The 23,510-nt window shown below is 39.6% G+C and overlaps 1 protein-coding gene across 2 annotated transcripts in view; it reads right to left on the bottom strand.

The window, feature by feature from the left end:
* Window positions 1-20,410, bottom strand: part of SLC36A4 (solute carrier family 36 member 4) — a 104,639-nt gene extending 84,229 nt beyond the window's left edge. Inside the window, exons 1-6 of one of the 2 annotated variants that reach the window (XM_074917348.1) lie at window positions 20,317-20,410; window positions 6,903-7,026; window positions 6,079-6,169; window positions 4,839-4,927; window positions 3,457-3,552; window positions 1,464-1,548 (exon numbers count right to left, since the gene is read on the bottom strand). In XM_074917348.1, the coding sequence (XP_074773449.1) occupies window positions 1,464-1,548; window positions 3,457-3,552; window positions 4,839-4,927; window positions 6,079-6,169; window positions 6,903-7,026; window positions 20,317-20,344 (513 nt within the window). In that variant the 5' untranslated portion in view covers window positions 20,345-20,410. Of the gene's footprint in view, window positions 1-1,463; window positions 1,549-3,456; window positions 3,553-4,838; window positions 4,928-6,078; window positions 6,170-6,902; window positions 7,027-20,316 lie in introns of those variants that run through there. The other variant, XM_074917355.1, reaches the window with a different exon arrangement.
* Between the last annotated feature and the right edge of the window lie 3,100 nt (window positions 20,411-23,510).

Genomic DNA, 23,510 nt, shown 5'->3' with positions numbered 1-23,510 from the left:
TAAATATGGCATGACAAAACCTTTGATTTTTAGATATCCTTAAATCAAATTGCACAAATGAATCACAGTACTTTTCTAATAATTAATATCCAATCTATTTAAAAATCTGTAACATCTTGAAATCCATTTGCATACATTTACTACTACATATTATATATGTTTAGTACTTATAGTAAAACATGAAATGCTACATGAGCAGTGCTATTTAATATTTTCATTAATAACACAGATGATATAGTAAGCAAGGTTTAAACATCTGTTCCAGATGGAAAGTGAAAGAATATTGAAGAACAGAATAAAAATTCAACCTTGAGAACTGTTAGAAGGAAAAACTGTTGTAAGGAAAAATACATTATTTTATAGGTAAGTAAAAAACACCCGTACAGAAAGAAGACCAGAATTGCCTAGAATGCCGCTCTGAAGTAAAGGATGAGAGATACAGTGGATCAGAAGTCAGTCATGAGTTAGCAGTGACATGCTCCTGCAAACTGACCCTTATACTGAAGTGTCAAGTCTGGAATATGATCTGTAAAACCTGTGAAATAACCTTTCTGCTCTATTGATCACAAGCAAAACCTCAATTAAAGTAGCATAACCAACTTCAGGCATAAAACTTGGGAAAAAAAAAAAAAAAAAAAGAGATGCGACCAACTGCAGAGCATTCACAGAAAAGCAAGAACAATTACTAGATTCTATCATGGCTTCCCTCTATCTAATATCTATCTAGTATGTATTAGAGGAGAGACATGATAACAATATTCAAAAATATAAAAAGTATCCACAAACAGAAAAGAATAAATTACTTATAGCTAGAACATGAAATAAAGGACTTAAAACGCCAATAACAAATTTTATGTTTCCACAAAGAAGCAGCTGTCTAACAGATAAGAAAGCATTGGAACTGGCTACTGAGGAGGCTGCAGGAATTTCAATGTCAGGCACTTCTAAGAATAAAAATCCGGACTAGTTTAGATACGATGGATTCTGTGGCAGATGAGACCATTCTAGAAAATGGAAAGGACTAAACAAGAACCAAAGAAAGATTCCAGTGACATGAAAAGAGTAAAATATGCCCAGGAGGTCAGGGGGAAAAAAAACCAAAAAGGGGTCTGCAGAAGGCCTGGAAAAAAAAAAAAAAAAAAAAAAAAAAAATCAGGGACAACTGGCTCCTAGACCAGTTTCAGCCTTATGTTCTATCATTTCCACCATTAATTTCTAAATTCAACAAATACATCAGAGGGTAATGAAGCCATAAACACTTGCACAAGTTCTGAATTTAGTTCATCTTGCACATTGCTCCTTTTTACCAAAAGCTTTTTTGTGGAAATTGTGCTAGAACCCATTCTGTGCCTCTCGCAACTTCACATTTTACAAACAGTTCTGTTGGACTTTACGACAGGAAATAAAAGTGAAGAAAAATTAATCTAAAATCATAACTGTTTCCATACAGTAACACTACTCACTTGTTTCACATTTTCTGCCAAGAACACAACATAAACACTACAAAATCCCAGCTGTGTTATCACTAGGAAAAAGTCCACAATATACCTGAGGAAGAAAAAACAAACATATATTATACTTAGGATCCAAACAATTACCCATTTCTACCTAATATGCAATTATTGCTCCTTTTTACAGTAGTCAAAAAGGCTAGATTCAAACATCACATTAATCTCATGAGCACTGCAATGCAGGTTCTTCTTATGGCAAAATAGTGTAGTTTTGTATGTGTTTGGTTTTTAAGGTAAATTTGAGTAGGTATCAAAATTTCTCAATTAAAAAAACAAAAAGGTACTCACATATTTTAAAGTGGCATCAAATCAAACTCAACGTCTTAACAATGTGGTCCAAATATAAACAACAGACATATATATTCTATGCATATTTTTATAAGGGAGTGTAGTGATAGGATGAGGGGCAATGGTTTTAAACTGAAGGAGGGTAGATTTAGATTAGATGTAAGGAAGAAATTCTTCCCTGTGAGGATGGTGAGACACTGGAACAGGTTGCCCAGAGAAGCTGTGGCTGCCCCCTCCCTGGCAGTGTTCAAGGCCAGGCTGGACGGGGCTTTGAGCAACCTGGGCTAGTGGAAGGTGTCCCTGCCCATAGGGATGATGAACTAGATGATCTTTAAGGTCCCTTCCAGCCCAAACTGTTCTGTGATTCTGTAAATTCTGCTGGTGTCCATTAGCCCCTAACACAGCAGTTTTCCACCAGGACCAAAGATTAAATGTCTGGTATAGTCTAAGCAATATAAGTTTCATCAATTCAAGATTACAAACATTTTCACATCTTACTAAGTGTAATAGATGTATCCAAATAAACATTTAGACACTGTATCTCATTTAAAAAACACTCTAAATTATGGTTCAGATTGGTTTTGAAAAATCTTATGCAGAATGGTGGCCTGAAGATATGCTGTAATGAAACTTGCTACAGTCAGGCATACAGCGGAGATGTGCCCCAGAGAATGGATTTACTGCAGCAGTGTCTCTGGAAATCAAATTGCCATTTGCTTCTTGAAACTCTTAGGTGCATTACAGAATTGTCATTATATTTCACTACAAATCAGTTTTCCCTCTAATTGAGTTCTACTCCATTCCTATGAAGTCATCACAAAAGATTTCAAAAGACTAGCTCACTTTTTTTTTAAATTCAAAACAAAGTAATAGCCAAAACACATCATGCAAGATGCTGCATCCTTGAAAACAACAGGACCAAAAAAAATTATCCCTCAAGTGAGGAAAAAACACACTTTAAATCAGCACTGAACATGGCTGAGTTTTTGAGTTTCACTACTGTGTAGTCATACCATAAACTCAATAAATAGCTATACAGCAACAAATGGCAAAGAAAAAATAATTATTTTTTTTAAAAGAGGGAAAAAGTTTTTAAAAGAGGGATAAAGTATTTAAAAGAGACAAGCTATTAATATCTGCATGCCATTATTGGAAAAATATAGTAAATATTTCTCCAGTATTTGTACAAAATATTTAAACAGGAATCACAGAATTACTTTCTTCCTTTCATAATAAATATATTGCAGTAATTAACATTCACAGTGTCAACCTGCTTAAAGAGGGAACTCTGATACAGATAAATGTGTTTACAGTAAAAGAGAATGAAAACTTTAATTAGTTCACTACATTAGACAATACAGAATCAATTTCTGGTTACACCACATCTCTTCCTATACTACTAAACAGAATTTTTCACAGCTTTCGTAGATCTGCAAATTGAAATGTCTAACAGAGAAAGACACTCCTCAATCGTCCCATGTCACCACTACTAGTTGGCTGCAGGAAATAACAAATAGCATCGCATAAAAGTATTTCAAGCATGAAGAACACATTCTTAAAGCAGGTAATACCTTAGTAAAAAGGAAATCTCCTAACTATTCCAAGTGTAGACATTAATTCTTAACACCGAATTTATTAAATTCTAATGCAAACTTACCGTCCCCAAGAAGCTCGTTTCTGAAGAGCAGTCAGGGGCCCCGTTTCCATGGCATAACTAACTGTATCACTATACCCCAGTGAGGATTTTTTCATCCTGAAATCAAAGAGTGAAGAAAGAACAGTTACTAGAAACTATGAGGGCCTAGATCCTACCTTGAAAACCCTGGTGGCCTCCCAGTATTATAGTAAGTAATCACCTGTGGCACCATTCTGTGGCTGCTGAATTTTATCAATATGGTTTAGGCTTCTTTCCCCCTGGAAGGGCTACTCAGCACTCTACAAGCATGTGAACCACAATGCTGCTTCCCCCCTAATTCAACAGTACTTAATCAGTTTCTTACAGAAAAATTTTCTTGATAGATTAATCCAAAATTATATTCTTATAGTATCAGTTTAAGAAATTAATCTTAAACCTAAAAGTCACAGAGAACTTCAACAGGATTCAACAGATTTTCCTGGACAAGCAGTCAATCACAATTGTTTCACTGATCTTAGTTTTATGTACATCTTCAAAGGCCATTCAAAACTACAGAGGAAAAATCGAAGAATTCAGGAATTACAGAAGATAGTTTTTCCAGCTACAGGGACAAAACAGTTTCTGTTTCTATTCAGTTCAAAAACTTCATTGCACTTTTTAAATACAATACCCTCCCACTGCTCCTCTTTAACACCTGACAGTAAGATCAAAATATTTAATAGAAGTCACTATTAATCAAAATACTCTATCAGCCAAATGTGACTACCTGCTTCCCCCCCAGTATTTTACATTTTACATGGAGGAGCATCTAGTGTTTATCTGCTCACTAGCATAATTTTAACACATTTCTTCAGCACTACAGTATCAAAGAACCAAGTTGTCACAGTCCAAAAGATAGCTCACAGATAATCATGGTAGACATTAACAGCAATTCTTAGTTTTTATTTTATTCCTATAAAGTACTTATAAACTGGCTGTTTATAAATTGGACATTTTTCAAAGCTGTGAAAATTCAGAGGCTATGAAGAAAGCTACGACGATAATAAAGGAGCAACAGACTGAAGCTAAGCAATTAAAACTGCAGTAAGAAAGACCTATTAATTGCCATCAAAGACAGGGAATGGGATACTGATTAACACGTTAAACTGACTTCATTTTGTGTATGAGCAGAGAACAAATATTTTTTCAACATATTAAACCTGTGTTGCACAAAGCACAGCTATCATTTATAGTTGCACAATAAGAATTTGAGTGCTGTTTATTTCAAGTACAAGATTTTGAACTGAATAGAAGACATTGCTACAGCATCAGGCCAGTATGTAGGCCAAAAACCAGAAACAGAAAAGAAGAAAGAAAAAAATAATACTTAAACTCAGCAACATAATGAGTAATTCCACATTTACCTCTGACATAGACAGTGGCTGCAACGTACCAAGATGTGCATACAATGAACAGATACAACTCCTATGAACACAAGGCTGATTGGTCCAATCTGGTATGGAAAAAACAAACAAACAAAAAAAAAGCAGAGAACACAAGAGATAGAGAATTTTTCATTAAAATATTCTGGGGGAAAATAATTACACGCAAAAATTTCACACTGTAGCAAATCAATTAAGAATTTAAAATTTTGTGCAAGTGGATTTTTTTTCCCCTCTCAGACGAGGACTTACTGCTGATGTTTTATGGCATTCCTTACTTTTACTTCACTACTTGACAGAAGGCTACTCAGTGGCAATCAATGCCAAATGGGCATGAATAACTTCATTCCTCTAAAAGCTTCATTAAGATATCTGTTCAAAAACTTTGTCAAAAGAGAAGACTGCATATACTGCACAATTTGAAACAGTGGTTTGAACCACTTTAAAGTGGCAATGACAATAAAAGTTTCTTTCCCTTGCATTACTAGACTTGATGATGTGCAGTATAAAAAAAAAAATCCACAATCACAACCCTGGTAACTTCTACTATTACAAGTTATAGATAATTTTCAAATTAAATCACTTTTTTCAGAGTAGAAGTTTGACCAAAAGTTTTCACAGAAGGTACCTGCTTTTCACACGTAACTTTCATTCTTAAACTGAACATCATGTAATAAAGAATTACAGGATTATTTAGTCATAAGGTGAAAATTTCACTTGATTATATTTTTCCTGCCTTAATGCATTGTTTGTTACCTGGTATAAACAAGCTGTGCTATACCCTGTTTCTGCAGAAACACAAGACTGATTTAACAAGCTGATGCTGCATCCTAGGACATACCATCTGGCTCTAGAGAAGTCAGGAAAAGATAAGACAGCCCCGTAATAACAATTCCCATGAGACACCATAGGAATCCGAGTGAATCAAATCTTCCTTTTTTCTGACAAAATATTTGTTTTCACAAGAAAAGCATTTTGGTTAAGCAAAAATACAACATATGCTGTAAAGTCTTCAGGGTGAACTAGTAACTTTAACAAAAAAAAAAATCTCAATCTTCAGTACTAACTTCACCAGACTAAATAGGAAAAATAGAACACAACGCTGTTGAAGCTGGTAGTGACAAAAAAAAAAATTACAAGATCTAAGTTTTGCGGGCGCAGACATGTATCTGTAGATCTTTCTAGGTAATTTTTATAATCTGTGAAAAATAGTTGAATTTACCACAATGCCAGCATTCTTTATTGCAAGTGGGAGGCCAAGAAGCCCAGTTCCAATGTTTCCCTTGAGGAGGTGCGTCAGTGTTTGTATAAACCTGAAGATAAAAATATAACAAGTCACATTAGGAGTACACTGAGATTGGGGGAGGGAAGAAAAAGAAGGCAAAAAACCCCCACACCTTCTGTCATTACAAATAAAGGTTAAAATTGTGAGCTTCAACTACTTTAAATAATGCCCAGCACATTCAAATAATATTATTATTCAGCTTCACATGTGAGCTCCCTCAAACAGAACATACAAGTTTGATCTTCAGTGTCTTCCTCCATCTTGTGAAAGGTTATTTTCTGTGCAATTTTATCGTCCTTTTCCCTCAAGGACAAAATTACAAAGTTTCGTCAATGTTATTTTAGAATCAGTAAAATTCAAAGCAATTACCAACTGCAAATTACAAGTTTGACAACCAAACCTTTATCAAATAAAAAAAAATAACCTTTACAAGTTTCTCTAATTAAACTTCAACAGATTATTTCCAAAGTCTTCTGAATTTTCTGTATGAGAAAATAACATCAGTCAAAACCTTCTTTAGTCATTGGATTTTGAGTGGCTCAATCACTTTATAAATGGGCACCTTAGAATATTTTACAGCCAGTACATCGTTAGCTTCCAAAGAATAGAGAACCTATGCAAAAGGGGCTGGTTTTTTGGCCAAACTATGCAAAGTCCTCTTGTATAATCATGAAACTGTACCACAGTTCAGTGAGCTACTCATGAGAAACAAGCTGGAGGCAACAAATTTTAATAAGCTGATAGTTAAGAGTAATACATACGTAATGCCTTCTTCATTATCAAGCTGGTATTGCTTCTCAACTGGCAGGAAATTATTTTCACGCTCTTCATCCGAGATACCATCTGAATTTTGTTCATCAATTAAAGGTTTCATTACTTCCATGTCTGTACAACAGAGTTAAGACTATATTAGTATGAGAAACAAAGTTACAGTTCAGAAGTAAAACATGACTCAGACTTTCCATGTGATGAGCTTTACATGTATTCCTAATAGATACGCACAGTTTAAGTTTTGCACAGGAAAATCTCTCTCTGAAAACATTGTAGAATATCACAAAAGACATTAGCTGCATTAAAACATGCTTCACTATACAACAAGCAAAAGTATTTCATAGTTTGAGTGAATGTTAAATACCTTAACCATACTAAACTTATATGTTTTGTAAGAAAAATACATATACTAACTGAATACCTGTGAAATCTGTAATACCAATGAGACTGTAGATACGTTTAAAAGAAGGTATGGACAGCTGACATCTATAAAGTATATACTGGCATATGAACCTGACAAATACAACTTTTATTTGTGGAGTTATTATGGTTAACCTGACAAAAATTACTACTTAATTTGAAAACAAGATACAAACACAAAACCAGACAGGAAATACAGAACATAATGAAAATTAATCATTGTATTGGATTTGCATGGCAAGTTTTGGTAGGGTGGGGCTACAGCTGTAGCCTCTGCAAGAAGCTGCTGGAAGCTTCCCCCATGTCTGACAGAGCCAATGCCAGCCGGCTCCAAGATGGAGCCACCATGGGCCAAGGCCGAGCCCATCAGTGACAGTGGTAGCACCTCTGGGATAACATATTTAAGAAGGAAAAAAAATCCCTGTGCAATTGCAACCAGACAGAAGAGTTAGAATATGTGAGAGAAAGAACCCTGCAGCCCCCCAGGTCAGTGCAGGAGGAGGGGCAGGAGGTGCTCCAGGCCCAGAGCAGAGGTTCCCCTGCAGGCCGTGGGGCAGCCCATGGGGAGGCAGCTGTGCCCGGCACCCATGGAGCTCCACGGGGGAGCAGAGACCCACCTGCAGCCCGGGGAGGAGCCCACACCGGAGCAGGCGGGTGCCCGAAGGAGGCTGTGACCCCGTGGGGAGCCCACGCTGGAGCAGGCTCCTGGCAGGACCTGTGGCCCCGTGGAGAGAGGAGCCCACGCTGGAGCAGGTTTGCTGGCAGGACTGGTGACCCCGTGGGGGACCCACGCTGGAGCAGCCTGTGCCTGAAGGGCTGCACCCCCTGGGAGGGACCCACGCTGGGGCAGTTCCTGAAGAGCTGCAGCTCATGGGCAGGACTCATGGTGGAGAAGTTCATGGAAGACTGTCTCCCATGGGAGGGAGCCCACGCTGGAGCAGGGGAAGAGTGTGAGGAGTCCTCCCCCTGAGGAGGAAGGGGTGACACAGACAATGTGTGATGAACCAACCACAACCTCCATTCCCCATCCCCTGCTCTCAAGGAGGGGATAAAGAATCTGGAGTGAAGTTAAGCCCAGGAAGAAGGGGGGAGGGGGGGGGGGGTCAGGGAAGTGATTTTAAGATTTGTTTTTATTTCTCATTACCCTTCTCTGATTTGATTGGTAATGAATTAAATTAATTTCCCAAAATCAAGTCTGGTTTGCCCATGATGGTAATTGGTGGCTGTCCTTATCTCAATCCACAAGCCTTTCATTATATTTTTCTCCTCTGCCCAGTTAAGGAAGGGAGTGATGGAAGAGCTCGGTAGGCACCTGGTGTCCAGCCAGGGTCAACCCACCACAGCTATTCAACAAATCATTAAGGTTTTTATGAAACCTTAAAAACATCTAACTTAACCTATCAGCAGGGCACTGAAGCAAATCCTAAACCAGAGGAACTTATCAAGAAAAACTGTAGAATACATGTAATAAATCCTGTAAAGCAGAAGGCATCTTATCCAGATAGTTAAAATTAAAAACATATAGCTCAAACTCTTCTGAAAACAGCAAAGGGTCATCCCAATTTGATGTCAGTAAAGTTGAAAGCCCGTAATGAAAGGACTTGACAGAAGCAAAAATGACCAGTAGAGAGCAAAATCAGAGGTCAGAGACTCAATCAGAAAGTACACTGTAAAGCAAATTTATACTCAGTGATATTCTAATTATACAAGTCAAGACAGACTTAATCATCTTTCACTACACGGCAAATAATCTATTAATTGATCAAAAGGAGGGTCAGCAGGGAAGTTCCTTCCCTCTACTCCCACAACATTGTATTGACTAGTTCTTGAGGATGCCACAACCTCTCCCAGCTCTGAGTCACTGCTGGGCTCACTCATCAAGACACTCACCAAGATCTGCCTATTCTAGTTCTGGAGTAAAAGTCTGTCCCCTCAGAAGGCAGAGGAAGCCAAGTGCCAACACTGGAAGTTTCACCCAGTAGGCAAGTGATTAGGCTCATTTTCATTTTTTAAAATACTAAGTCTGAACTAACAATCTGAAGTTTTGTCACTAGAACAGGCCAAACTACAAGCATGGAGTCTGTGATCATGTGAGATTCAACAACATATAAAAGAAATCATCATTAAATTATTTTTCCAGTTTTGACTCCATCACATTTTGTAGGATGATGTTTGTAATGCTAAAGAATAATGACAACATGCAGCAAGTAAGGTTCCTGTTTGCAGTATGAAGGGACCAGGATGACTCTTAGGAGCAACAGCACTGGTATCAGCAACTGCTCAGTCAAAGGAGAAAAGTTGTTTTCTTCCATTCTAGCCTCATACTGAAATGTTTGATATATACATACATTCACACTGTTTACCACAAAACCAGATCACACTCAGAAGACTCTGAATTTCATAGACATCCCATTTTACTTTTTTCCTGACCCTTCTTCCGATCACAAAGGAAGTCCTTTAAGAATGGATTTAAACATACTCAAGCATTCCCCTCATTTTTTTAAGTAATAAGAATTTTTCTAAGACAAGATATTTTTTCCCATTTTTGCCCATGCCTAAAGCCATCTAGTCATCTAAAGGTTACTACCATCACTATGTCAGCTCTGATAATTACTTAACTTACTGTCGTGTCTAGAAGTGCTAAGTAACTCACTGCTCTGCAGAAATGCACAGTAAGAAAACAGCCTCGGCCCTGAAGAGTCTACCAATCTAATTAATCATCCTCAGTTCACTTACTGGGTCATTTTTTAAAGTTTGGGGGGTTTTTAATCATTTGTCATTTTTAACTTTTCCTATTAAGTAGTTTGTAGCTTACTGAAAGACTGCTTCAGAGTAGGGTGTACTTAAACAAGATTGCTTTTGAGTGTTTTTAATGGCTTTTTTCTATCATTTATGTAAATACCAGTCCTGACTACATCAGTACAAACACCTATGAGGCATTGTACCAAATAAGCCCAAAGCAAAACACACATATTTGCAAGAACTTGCAGATTTAATTCAAACTAGAAACATCTTAAAACAAACAAAAATTTAAAACATTCCAGAACAAGCTTCCAGTATCAAAATCTTTAACAGCAAGAAATTTTAAAGATATTTAGAGAACTTTTAAAGAAGTTCAAGTACCAGTCAATTTTTCTTAGTTATCAGTATTCCATCAGACACTGTCAAAGAAGTTAACTAACTTCATGAAATAACAGCACAATCAGACTGGCAAAATGCACTGAATTTTTCTGGGTTCTACTCTGGCAGGAAAATAAAATAGCAGCTATTTAGAAACTAATGCATAGCATTTACGTAAATTCTAGGTTACATCATAAAAAAAAAAGGTTTCTTCCCTGTGTACACTAGAGAGATACAGAATTCAGTTCTTATTTTCCAATCTACCATTACAAAATAAATAGAACAAAAATGTTTACTATACTCTTACTACACTGTTGACCAAGATGCCCTGAACACGCATATGACCACCCTCACAGAGTGTACTTTAACCTGGAACTTGCCTTCTTTTGGAAGTGTGGCAAAAGTAAAACAGCAAAAAATCTGCAAAACACCCATTTCCTTAACACATGGTGCCCAGAACAAACACAGGACAGGATGGAGATCCAGCGATTTGTGTTGCTGTGGCACCAAGGAGGAATGTGAAGCGAAGTGGAGGCTGCGTGGTCCTGTTCTTCCACATTTCTCAAGGAACATCTGACATAACTATGCAGATTTATCTCCTTCTCTTCCCCTTCTCTCAAGGACTGTTTTGCAGTACTCTGCGGACCTTATCTCTCACACCTTGAACCAAGGAATGTGCTGTGTCGTTACTCAAGAAACAATGGCTTGACCACAGTTCCACCTACTCACACATACATACTTAAATACTACCCTGAGTTTGTATCTAACTTGGAGGGACAATAATCTGATACCAAATTGGAGGGACAGACCAGTGGGTTTGTGCTCCTCACCCCACCCAGAAACGATGCCTTTTGGTAAGATTTGGGCCCTCAGCTACACTGAGTGATTACTTGAGAATTGTGTGATTGCTTTTTTTATGTGTAGTGCTACACAGCCAACCTGCAGTTTGTGCATTTATCATAGGCAATCTCAAAGAATCTGTAGATGTTGCATAAGAATAAACCATGCTATTCACGAACCTGCCTGCTTCTCTTGAATGCAACCGGACCTACAGCATACGGGCTGTTCGTGCATCTGGTGTCAGGCCTATAGTTATGGCCATAATTGTCACACCTATTAAGAGGTAAGTCCAGCCACCCCAGGCCCTCCAATCTTTGGGGACCAGCTAGAACACAAGGGGATTCATCTCTTACCAAATTAATTAATTAATTACCTTAAATGCAACACCTTGCTTTCAGGATCTTCAATTTCATCACCTAGTGTCACGGTAGCCAAGGCTGCCATCCATCATCTTCTACATTTTTGAGTAGCAGAATTAGCAACACATTTCTCCTAGTCAGCTCATTAATCACAGAATCACTGAATCATCTAGGTTGGAAAAGACCTTGAAGATCACCTAGTCCAACCATTAACCTAACACTGACAGTTCTCAAATCCACCATATCCCTAAGTACTTGCATGAAAGAAACCATCCTACAAGCAGCCCAGAAAAATCCTTAATGCCTTGGGCCCTGTCACATTGCATCCCTAGGAGGTATTAGGTGGTAAAAGTTCCCTATGAGAACCACGACCTGTGAACAGAAGGCTTCTTCTGGTTAAGGAAGGCTTCATTCACCTCTTCTTCCTGACTTCATGAACTGCAGCAGACACGTTTCCATTCCCCTGGCTGTCCTTACCTCTGATCTTAAGCCATAAGCTTATTTGTCCCACACAGCAATTGACTGATTATGACAAAAACCAAAGCATTTTTGGAGGTAAGAATTAATGGAAGGAAGATGTATGCAGGTCAGACAATACCTGCTGTCCCAATTTATTAAAATTTGCTTTATTTATCATGGAAGACCAAGAACAGGATGACAGATAACCCATGAAATGGAGGAAATGCTCTTTCCACAGTGAATCATCATCCAAGGAGAAGCCAGCCTCTTCACCTATGAGACTGAATGCCTGACACTCAGTAATTACACCTTTTCCTCATCTTTTCCTTATTTGACTTACATCCTGACCTTTGTTCAGGAGTGAAATGGCAGTAATGAAAACATAAGCGTTCTCAAAGAGGCAGGAAGAAAGCTCAGATTAAACGATTTACACCAGCAATCGACTCCAAAAAGTCAGCCTCTCCCCCAGCTGACGAGCCTGTTCCTGCATCTCCATCCTTCATGCCATACATACCATCCTTGTATATTTAAATTCTTAAGTCCCTACATGCATCACCACTTCCCATACATTAATTTTTGTTGGGAAAAAATCCTTTGCTATCTGAAATATGAGTATCCAGTGTGATTTTCAGGGACACCTCCTGGAGAAATAGCAGAACACTTGGGGAGCATACTACTACTCTGCCTACTAGTGATAAGTGTAAACAAGTTTTAAGATGTCTACATGAGCATAATGCAGTTTTTAAGTGTTTTTCACATCAAATTTTCAATATACAGTTTACTCTTGGAGATTACAATCATGTGACCCACTGTACTGACCCAAAAGAAAGATAACCAGCTTCTCCACCAAAAGAGATTACATGCAAAGTTTTTTAGTCCATACTATAATCAATACAAACCTTTAAAGACTTATGACCTTTAAACACCATCTTGTCCCACTCCCCTGCCATGGCCAGGGATACCTTCCACTAGATCAGGTTGTTCAAAGCCCCGTCCGACATGACCTTGACCACTTCCAACGATGGGGCATCTACAACTTCTCTGGGTAACCTGTGTCAGTGCCTCACCACTCTCAACCTAAAAAATGTCCTCCTTATTTCTTCCTTTACATTCAGTTTAAAATCCTCGCCCCTTCTTCTGGCAGTACCAGTACTGGTAAAAAGTCTCTCTCCATCTTTTCTCATAAGGCCCCTTGAAGTGCTGAAAGGCCACGGCAAGGTCTCGCCAGAGCCTTCTCCAGGCTGAACAACCCCAATTCTCTCAGCCTTTCTTCACAGGAGACGTGTTCCAGCCTTGATGATTTTCAGGGTCCTCTTGTGGACCTGCTCTAAGGGGCCCATGTCCTTCTTGTGCTGGGGGCCCCAGAGCTGGATGCAGTGCTGCAGGCAGGGTGTCATTAATGCTGAGAAGATGATCACATAAGGCGGCAATTTTATACCATTTCCTAGGCTAACAGCAGTATCATAATAGTCCTTTTTTTAAAAGTTAGATGAGGAAAAATTTTGAATTTCCAATCATATACTGACAGAACACAGTGAGTAAAATTCCCCTCCATAAGCAAAAACTTTTGCCATGCATGCATCACATACACTAACTTTACTGGCCTTGAATTTTTGCAACGGAATATTTTGTCATCATGCTATTTATTGAGCTTTCACTTAAATAATTTCCTATATAAATGATTTTCAAGCACACACAACTTTTACATGTTCTTCATTTTCAGTTCTTCATTCTTTGCTCAATCCTCCAAGTTATCTCCATAACAAAATAACATAAATACTTTGGGTTTGATTTGTTTTCATGTTTGTGTATTTGCCTGCATGACATTTGTTCTCAGCCTCATAACTATTCATTTTTTCTGCATATATTACAAACATGTATAGAATCTTCTTTGTAACTTCTCCTTATGCCTTTTGGTATATGCTGTTCTCTACTTGAACCTTTCTCCAGACAGTCTGCCATCTCAAGATGCATTGACAAGATTCAGGAAGACCCATAAAACTGCCAAAAATCACAGTGGAGTTCTCTGAGCTACAGCACAGCACACAGCCTCACAATTGAGAAAAACAACTGTAAGCATGTGCTCTGGCATATTTTCTTATTCCAACTTTTGACCACTTCAAGCACAGTTGTGCTCCTTCTTCAAGGTTTTCCACACTATGCAATTATCTTAACCCAAAAGGCAAGCAACAGTGAAATTAATATAGCCCCCACTCTTTAACTTACACCACTTGGATGAAGTACCTGACCATCCTTTCAAGGAAAAAATGATGTCTAAATACATTTATCATGGTGGCTTGAATAGTTATTTCCAAGTCCTGGAGAGGTATAAGCTACGTATTTTTTACTATTTTCCCACACCATTCTGTTATTTTATTAGTGTCACACAACAGAACATCCCAATTTCATATTCAGTCGCCTTCACAGCTAAAGCATAAGCTGTCACTGATGATGACAGAAAAACAATGCAACATAAAAGAATACTTACTTTGAAAATCACAATGAAGTTCTATTTATGAAGTGGCTTGATGTACAAGGCAACACATTTCATACAAAACTTGAGTCTTAACAGCATGGAACCTTCTATTTGAAAGGAGCAGCTGCTATTCTGTAGTCACTACACGCAGGAACTGAAAGTTTTCTGCACACATACCACTTTCTACTACATATCACATTCTGCATTCAGTACACATCCTGCTAACCTGTCCATCATTACTGGTCTACAGGTTGAAATGAATGAAGACCTGAACATCAATAAAAGTTAATAGGATGGCAGGATCTTAGGCATTTATTTAAACATGCTTCTTTCAAACACAGGCAGAAAAAGTTAGACAACAATCAAGCCAGTAAATGTCAAAACAAGGTTTTTACAGGGAAATTCCTTAGGTGAAGAACATACCACTCAGATGAAGGGAAGATTTCATCTTACTTAAATATTGAAAATAAGTCTATTTGTCCACAGAGAAAGAAGGTGATTTTCCCAAAATGTCCCATAAAAAACTTTTTAAAGCTGCATTCAATTAAGACAAACATCTGTATGTTTCTTTTCACAGATGCAATCTTTGCTAACTCCACTGCACAGTATTTGCATTATGCAACTGATTTTATTGCTATTATTTTACCACTGCTGTACTTCTAAAACTTCTAAAATGCTGATCAAATTGATAATCCTTAAAAGAAAAAAGAGTTTGTCTAATGCATCTCAAAACCAGAAAGAGGCCTTCCAAAGCTCTAAGACCATTACCATCAGCTTTTCTCTGAGGTGGTAGCTGGTCACAACAGCAGCAAAACTGAACACAACTAGAGCACATTAGGAGGTTTAATTAGGTATCTCCTATGACTGACCTTTTCTGCCGGATGAGGGACATTTATCTTAACCCAGTTATTATGCAGGCATTTATTTGTCTGAGCATATGCCTGGAAACAAAGATTATTTTTTAAAAAACGAGGTTTAAAGCAACACATTTGAACTTAATAAAGACAACAATAAAAAAAAATATTACTATTGTTAAACATACTACCCCATACAACAAAAATTAAAGTTGTATGTCCTTTATGTGTATAGGTCACAGTAAGTCTTGAGAAATTTTGTGTATTGCTACAAACTAAATCTCTTGCCTCTACAATATATTTGTAAGTCATCAGAAAAAAAAAAAAAAAAAAAAAAAGTAGAAATCCAAGATGACTTCTGAGGAAATTAAATCCAGAGTGAAACAATCTGATTTTAGAACAAGTACCCAGAAGAATACTGTGCCTGTAAAACTCAAAGAAACAATAACTCTTTAAAATCTACATCCATTTATGTACCTCTTTTTGCCTTGTGGGACCAGTACATAACCATGGTAGCAGTAACTTTAAATCTCTTCAACTGTCCTTTAGCATAACAGTCCTGGGCAACAGATACAGAGGGAAATGGAATAGATTATATCAACTATTTACCCATGTTCTCAGAAATAGCTTAAACTAGACCTTAGAATATGCATTTCCTATCTGTACACTCAGGCTGGCAGTTCACTGATCCTCTTCTAACAAAATAGTTTTAGAACAAATTCCACTAGAAGAATTTTAAAACACAGGTAACAGAAACCAGCACCAACTACACTTACTACAGGTTCCCCTGAAATACTTTGCTTCCTTCCTAGGAAGATCCAGTGTGTGCAGTTTAAACACCATCTCAAACTGTAGCTACAAGAACAGCATATGTATGCCATACCTGAATCAGAGGTGAAGTTGGCTGCCTGCAGTCTCACAAAGCACATGGTGCAGAACACAACTCAACCTACCTTATTTCCATGCTCCACCAAACTGTCCGGACTGTGTCCAAACACCATACACTATTAATGATCCAGTGTTCAGTCACAGGACTCAGTGAAAATTTTGTATCATCTTTATTCAGCACAACTAAAAATGAGGATATTCACTTCTACACACCCTTTTGTTTTTACTTAGCCAGTACCAACCAATTTTCAGCTCTGTCTTTCCTTCGGCTAATACAAATTTCTTTTTTCCTCCTGCCACCACAAAAATCTTTTCAGATCAAATGCTGTGTTCAGGTCGTCTTTAACAGTTATTTAAATGTTTGTCATTGTTTGCTTTCTCCTGTGAACACCCACATGAGCAGGATGCCAAAAAGTTCTGCAAGTATTGCTGCTATCAAGCAAAGCAACACAAAGTGCATTTCAATTTCTCTCAGAATTACCACTACAATGTTAAACTGATTCCTTCACCTACTGGAGAGATAAATCACTGATTCATTACAGCTACACATCTAAGTGTCAACACTGTATTCTTAAAGACCTCTGATGGATTTCAATCACTAGCCAACCACTAGTTACATAGTGAGATTAAATACGTAGTGTTTAAATTGTCACGAACAGTATTTCCAGTTTTGCATCTTCAAGCATCTTTTTCTGTCTCCTAGAATTTGCCAACATCTTGCCAATGTTTATGGACATACTGCCAAAGAAACCTTAAAATGTTACTAAATGTACTTAATTCTAAAGCTTTTATAGCACATTCAAGTAATCCTTTGGTTTAAAAGCTCCGTAAAGAAACGAACTTTCACCAAGAACTTTAGTTAATTTTTCTATACTGCTCAAGCAATTAACATTTCCAAAATGAACTGAACTTCTTAGCACCACAAGGGATAAAACTAATCTCCTTCATTTTATGGAAGAAACAGTGACAAAAGGATGAAGCAGTTAGCCAGGGCTGCATAGCAAGTTACAGGCTAAGGCGATACCAAAAACAAAGCCAAATACAATTTTCCATTGTTCCTTTGGGGAAGATCACCCCCCAGACAAACTCACCTCTAAAACCCCTTTCCAATTTAGCAATATAATCTGGCTTTTTTTGCCTCAAGAGTTTTGAAGTCAGTGTCATTGAATAGAAAGAAGTGGGTTTGACATATAAGCACAAAAAGATTTGGGGGACAGGATATAGTTTATCATTGTTTACATCAGCAGCTATAATTCATTTATGGGAGAAGAAACATACAGGTCTTGTTGAAATACCACTTCCCATGTATATTAAATGTCTGGCAAAAAACAGTAGGCAAAAGGGGTCTTGTAGATACTTCGCTGCTCAATCAGCTTCTGCACAAGAACATTCCAAAAGGGCCAGAAACACAGCACAAGATTCACAGTCCTGTGAAATGTTTTTATTAAAGAGGGTGACCCAGAGCCTCTGAAGGAGGTATAAAGATTCAATTTAATAAGCAGCTTTTTTGACTGCTTCATAAAAGAGAAAATCAAAACCACATAATCTTTACACTAGCCTAAAATGTGGTTTTATGCTAATATTTTCCTCACAGGCTACAGAACGCCATATTCATGATCTGGAGGGCATGCCCAGACCTTTGGTCACACCTCACCAAGCCTGTGGCTGCTCTTAAGGTACAAGATTAGTGACCAAGTCTCTGAAGAGCAGAGCTTTTCAATTCAGCATTCTGAACCAGGGCTCTCAATAAAAAATTAGTTACAAAGAAAACATTGTCACTAATTATTTTCAGAATCTGCAAATAGCTCAGTAAGCAGCTCGCTGTTTAACCCTCCGTTACTCCCTCAACCGCAGAAATACCTGTTTCTCCACTCCCCAAACTTCAGACTATAAATAACCTTCCCAGCATTTCTCCAGAAGGCATCAAACCGTGAAGTACAGCGTTGTCCACCAAACACACATGAATCTGGCAAGATATGCCACATTACTCAGTCATGTGCTTCCACAACCACCAACGAAATTACAGTGCTAGGGGCATTCTTGTCAAGATTGAAGAATTTTGTAGCTTTTTCTACTTCAGAGGGGAGCTAACAGATTAATACTATTCAACAGTACACAAGCCAGCTCCCTTTTTATTTTCCACTACTGCAACTCCTGCTGAATATGAGAGGCATAAGAACAAATAAAGAAAAAACCCCTCTAACAAAAATGAAAATTAAGAAGGAAAACTCACTTGGTTTAAAAATGTCTAATAAATACCAATAATTACATTTTCCAGAATAGTAAAATTTAGCATTAGCTTCTGGTGTGTGTGTTATTCAAGAACTTTTAAAGCTATGCTTGGCGCAGTTATTTGAATTACTATTTATTTGTCTTTGGAAAATATATCTTTGTGTCATTTATTTCTCTTCATTACAGACTGTGACTTAATAAAAGTAGATTTATTCTGCTTTATGGTAGAATTTATTGATCTCGAGAATGGTTATGTCTGAACAAATGCTGAAAGTCAATAATGCCAGTCAGTAAGCAGGAAGAACTGTTTGCTTTTGCACCGTAACTATCAAATCCAGGCGGCCAATAAAGGAGACACCTGAGTTATTAAACCAAAGTGTCCACAGATCTCCATAGTTTATTACACACTTTCAGAGGAGCACTTTTACCCCAACCCATAATGAATCATTTATTTGAAAGATGTTAGTCTTGAATAATCCACTGTCCTGTCCAGATCAAGCTATGCATTTCTACATGATTAATGCACTTTCAAGTGATGACGCATTGGCAAGATTTGTATTTTATTAAGTATTCAATAGGACTAAGCCACGTAAAAAACTGAAAGCTTGTCAGATGTTGATCTGCATTTTTAAACAATCCCATAAAAATTTCTGGTTCTAAGGTTTCTAACAGAGAAACGGTCAGATTTGCAACCTTTGGAAAAAAAAAAAAAAAGAAAAGAAAATAACAAAAAACTAAAAGCTAAAATTTCTTTCTGCCACCTTTGCTCCAGAGGTGGCAATCTCTCATTGCAAGACAGATCAGCCGCTGGGACAACAAACTCTGAAGAACATCTCCTGCTTCCCATCATTACCACTGGACAGGACCAATCCTTGAGATTACAGCAGAAAATAGCTTTGAGATCAGACTTTCGGTCTGCCCAGTCGAGCCCAGAATCAGCTATAATTTGTACTGAACTGCTACCAGTTCTCTCTTGCCCATCTATGGATAGACAAATTAATAAGTGAACACGTATGTGCTCTCCCACACTTAGATTTGAAGGTCTAAGGAGCAATCTGTAACAAATACAGCTAATATATCAACAGACACCCTCCCCCTCAAAAAAAAAATATCCCACCACCACCGACCCGTCATCGTCGATAGAAGCATCGCTAACGATGCAAAGATAAGGCATTTCCTACACTCCTACGCAGGACGGCGACTTCCCAATAAACCAAGAGCCAGCCAGGTGCGACTGACGCCGTCAGGGAACCGCCCCTGCCGCCCTGAGCCAAGCGGGGCCGCCGCCCGCCCGCCCTCGGCCCGCCGGCCCGGCTGCGCGGAGCCCCCGGCCGGGTCCCCCTCCCTGAGGGGCGGCGGACGGAGAGGCTCCGCGGTCCCTGCGCCGCGGTCCCTGCGCCGCGCTCCGCTCCCCGCAGCCCCGCCCGGCCCCAGGTGCCGCCGGACCGGCTCCGGGACGCTCATCCCTCGCCACCCGCCTCCCCGTCCCGGTGCTGCGCGCCGGGGAGGCCCGAGCCGCTGCCCGGCAGGCCAAGGCCCACCCCTCCCCGCGGTGGGATGGTTCATGCCGCCCGCCGCGATGCGCTGAGCGCTGCAGCGCATCCCCCGTGGGCCGAACCATTCCGCCTCGAGGGGAGAGGGGTGGAAGCCGGCCGGCCGCCCCTCACGCTCGCGTCCTCCGCTCTCCGCGCCGCAGCGAGCCGCCCCCCGCCGCCCCCCGGCTGCTCCCGCCGCCGGGCCGCGCCGCACGCCTCACCCAGCTCCTCCCCGCCGGCGCCGTCCATCGCCGCGCCGGCCCCCGCGCTCGCCCTTCCGCCGGTGTGGAGCCGGCCGGCGCCGCGCTGCGCATGCGCGCCCCGCCCGACGGGCTGCGCCCCGCGGCAGCCAACCATAGAGACCAGCCGGAGAGACAAGCCCTGCGGAGTGGGTGTCGGTCCTCCGCGGGCGCTGCGCCATGCCGAACCCCTTGACGCCTCCTGGTTTACACTCCTGCGCTTTCCTTTGTGCCTTGGCATAGCAGCAGCCCTGGTGCCGGGGGCCTCCTTAAGCATCTGCCCTTCACAATTCCTGAGCTTCAGGCGCACCAGCATGGCCTGTCCCTGCGTGCGCTGGGTTCCCCAGGTCCACCTCCATGGGTGTCTCTCGATAGGGGTTCCCCCTCACACCCTCAGGCTCCTCTCTCCACAGAGCTCCCCTCTGCCTCCGGGGCACCCCGGCCTGGTTGTGCTGCTGCAGCCGTGCACAGCTGCCCTGCGGTGGGATGCGGGAGCTCCGGCCTCCCCAACCCTCGGCAAGAGCAGCAGGGCTCGAGACAAGGCATTCAGCCCGTCCCTCGCCATGTGCAACACCTCATACACCTTATGAAACACTGGGTAATTTGGGTTTGCTTTCCAGCGCTAGCAGATTGTATCCTTTTTAATTTTTTTTCCGTCAGAGTCTTCAGGAGCAGCTGCTCTTAGATCAGCACAGGCCGCCTCATGGGAATTCACGTTGCTCCATGGGTCTGCTGCAGCCAAAATTCCGGTGGCCCTGTAAAGCCCTGACCCCTGCAAGGCTGGGGAGCCTGGCTTCAGACAGGGTGCTGCAAGCACAGAGACGTAATTAATAAATGAAGACTTCAAACGAAGGTGGGAGACAAGATCAGCAGTGCTCGACAGCTCAGCTTGTCAGTGGTTTGCAGTTTGGCCTCCTGAAAGCCAGTGAGCTTCAACAAGTTCAAATTATTTTCCCTGTGTGAAAAAAGAAATTATTCAAAAAGGTTATTTGTGAGAATCATAGTTAATGATGTATCAACTGTTGGAACAAGAAAAGAATTACTAATCTGAGGTGTTATCTGTAACTAGTCATTTCATATCAAATTACTTCCCAGAACTGATATTCCACTTTTTGTGGATTCCACAGGAAGACTACTTCTTCTCTGAACACTCTTGTAAAGAAGAATACAATTTCTTAACCGCTTCACCAATAAGCAAAATAAACATCGGGGAAATGTAGATAGCGCAACAATGCAAAGCAGCATGGATTTAGAAATCCTCTGCTTGTAAGTAAATGTTTTTATCCATGTTTCAAGAAAGGTGCCAAAATAATTTCAACCACACTCTGTAATCAAAGCTATAATCAGAGCTGCAGCTCGCTGTGAAGTGATACATAGAACCCTTACTCTCTAAACCTTTCCTCTGAAATTAAGCATTTTAGACTTGTACAATGAAAGATTCTATAATTCCACAAACTTTTATTTTCGTGGTTTGAAGACCCTAATATAGAGCTGGTATGGGGCAGGCAGAGGAGAAGGGAAGGGATGTTGTCCTATCTTAAAGAAAGACATAGTGCTGCAAAGGATTTTAAACTGAAGGTATACTGTCTAGCCTAAAAGGATCGCCCTTCAGTAGAACCTTCTCCCAGCAAGCTTAGTCTGTTGTGAATTATGAACACTTGGAGACTGATCTTCCACTAACCTGGCGCCCACCCTTTAACCAATCTTTCATGCTAGTTGCTCCCAGAATAGCCCATTGGTATTTTTCATCAAAACTTTCAAGGTTCTGCCTATATCTATGGGTAATTTGGCCGAAGTAATAATGTTTCCAGCTGTTGGTTTCCTAAAACAGAACTTGATTTTTTTGCAGTGAGAATGTATGATAAAATAAATTGTCTTTTTTCTACACGGGAGAAACGCAAGAATCTGCTGAAGCCTTTCAGAAGCTGCAGTTGTCTTCGGGCAGGCATCATTAATTCACTTATCTACAACGAATAAGTTGTAATGGGGAAGACATTCAATTGTCAAATTTATGTTTCTTCCAGGTACCATGCTTCTCCAAACTTTCATTTAAAAAAAAGCCATGGAAGTGAGCTATTACTTGGCTTCCTCAAATTTATTTTGGAAAGGGGTTCTCAGTAGGCAATCTGTGATTGCAGGTTATCAATTTAAGGGACAGACTCACTACAATGTTTGTGTCAAGCCTTTACACAGTGTGTATCTATTTTCTTTATATTCATGGTTATGCTGTAATCTCCAGTGTTTCTAACAATGCCAAAGTTTTTTCAGAAAAGCGTATTAGATCATTAATTTATATTCAAAATTTGTATTCAGTTAAGCATGTTTGCTCTACCTTGTCATTGCATTTCAGGACTTGGCTTACAGTAAATCCCGCCTGGATGTTGAAAAGACATTAAGGATGTAACACATCCGTATTTCACATCCTTCCCAATGGAAAACAATTTGTTTCTACTACTTGCCACTATTTGCATCAAAGTTCCTTCTTCAGGGAAGAGGTTTCCTGTGTGATTAAAGACATTTCTCTAATATGCTCCCAAAATCATGTCAAGTGTCTGAGTATCAAGTGGTGATTATTGACTATTCAGAAAACACAGGAGATACTATAATGTGATGGATACTCGTGATTTTGTAAAACGCATTTTGTTCCTCATGGATAAGAATAGAAGCATTTCATGTAAACATCTGGTTAAATTTTAGTCATCCATCCACCAATGCAAAGTTGTTTCATGATGTGAGTATTGCAGTTGCCAAGTGCTTATTTACTTAGGCTTCATATTCTGAATAGCATATACGGCTTGCCTCTTAGAAATTGTGAATTCAACTCACGTTATTTTTATGGTTCAGAAGAAGGCCAGAAGGAGTACAATACCCAGCTTCTTACATTTTAATTTTTTTTTTTAAAAGCTATCCCTGAAATCTTTAAGGGCCATTTTCAGGAAATTTTGTGGTTTACTTAAATGTTCCATATTAGAATAGCTGCTCTACTAGGTCTGTATAAATTTGAGTTTAACCACTGGCTAAATTTCCACACTTTTTTAGGGAAAAAAAATACAAGAACAGAGTGAATATACAGAAATACTGTTTTGATATACAATCCCTCCACACAGATGTCAGCTAGCTTTGGGTTTTGGACTGCTCAAATCTTAAGGGACTTCTCTTCCATTTCTTCATAGAAT

Source organism: Athene noctua, chromosome 1, assembly GCF_965140245.1.
Source record: "Athene noctua chromosome 1, bAthNoc1.hap1.1, whole genome shotgun sequence".
Taxonomy (NCBI): domain Eukaryota; kingdom Metazoa; phylum Chordata; class Aves; order Strigiformes; family Strigidae; genus Athene; species Athene noctua.
Note: the sequence above shows the minus strand (reverse complement) of the source record. Positions and strands in the feature narration are given on the sequence as shown.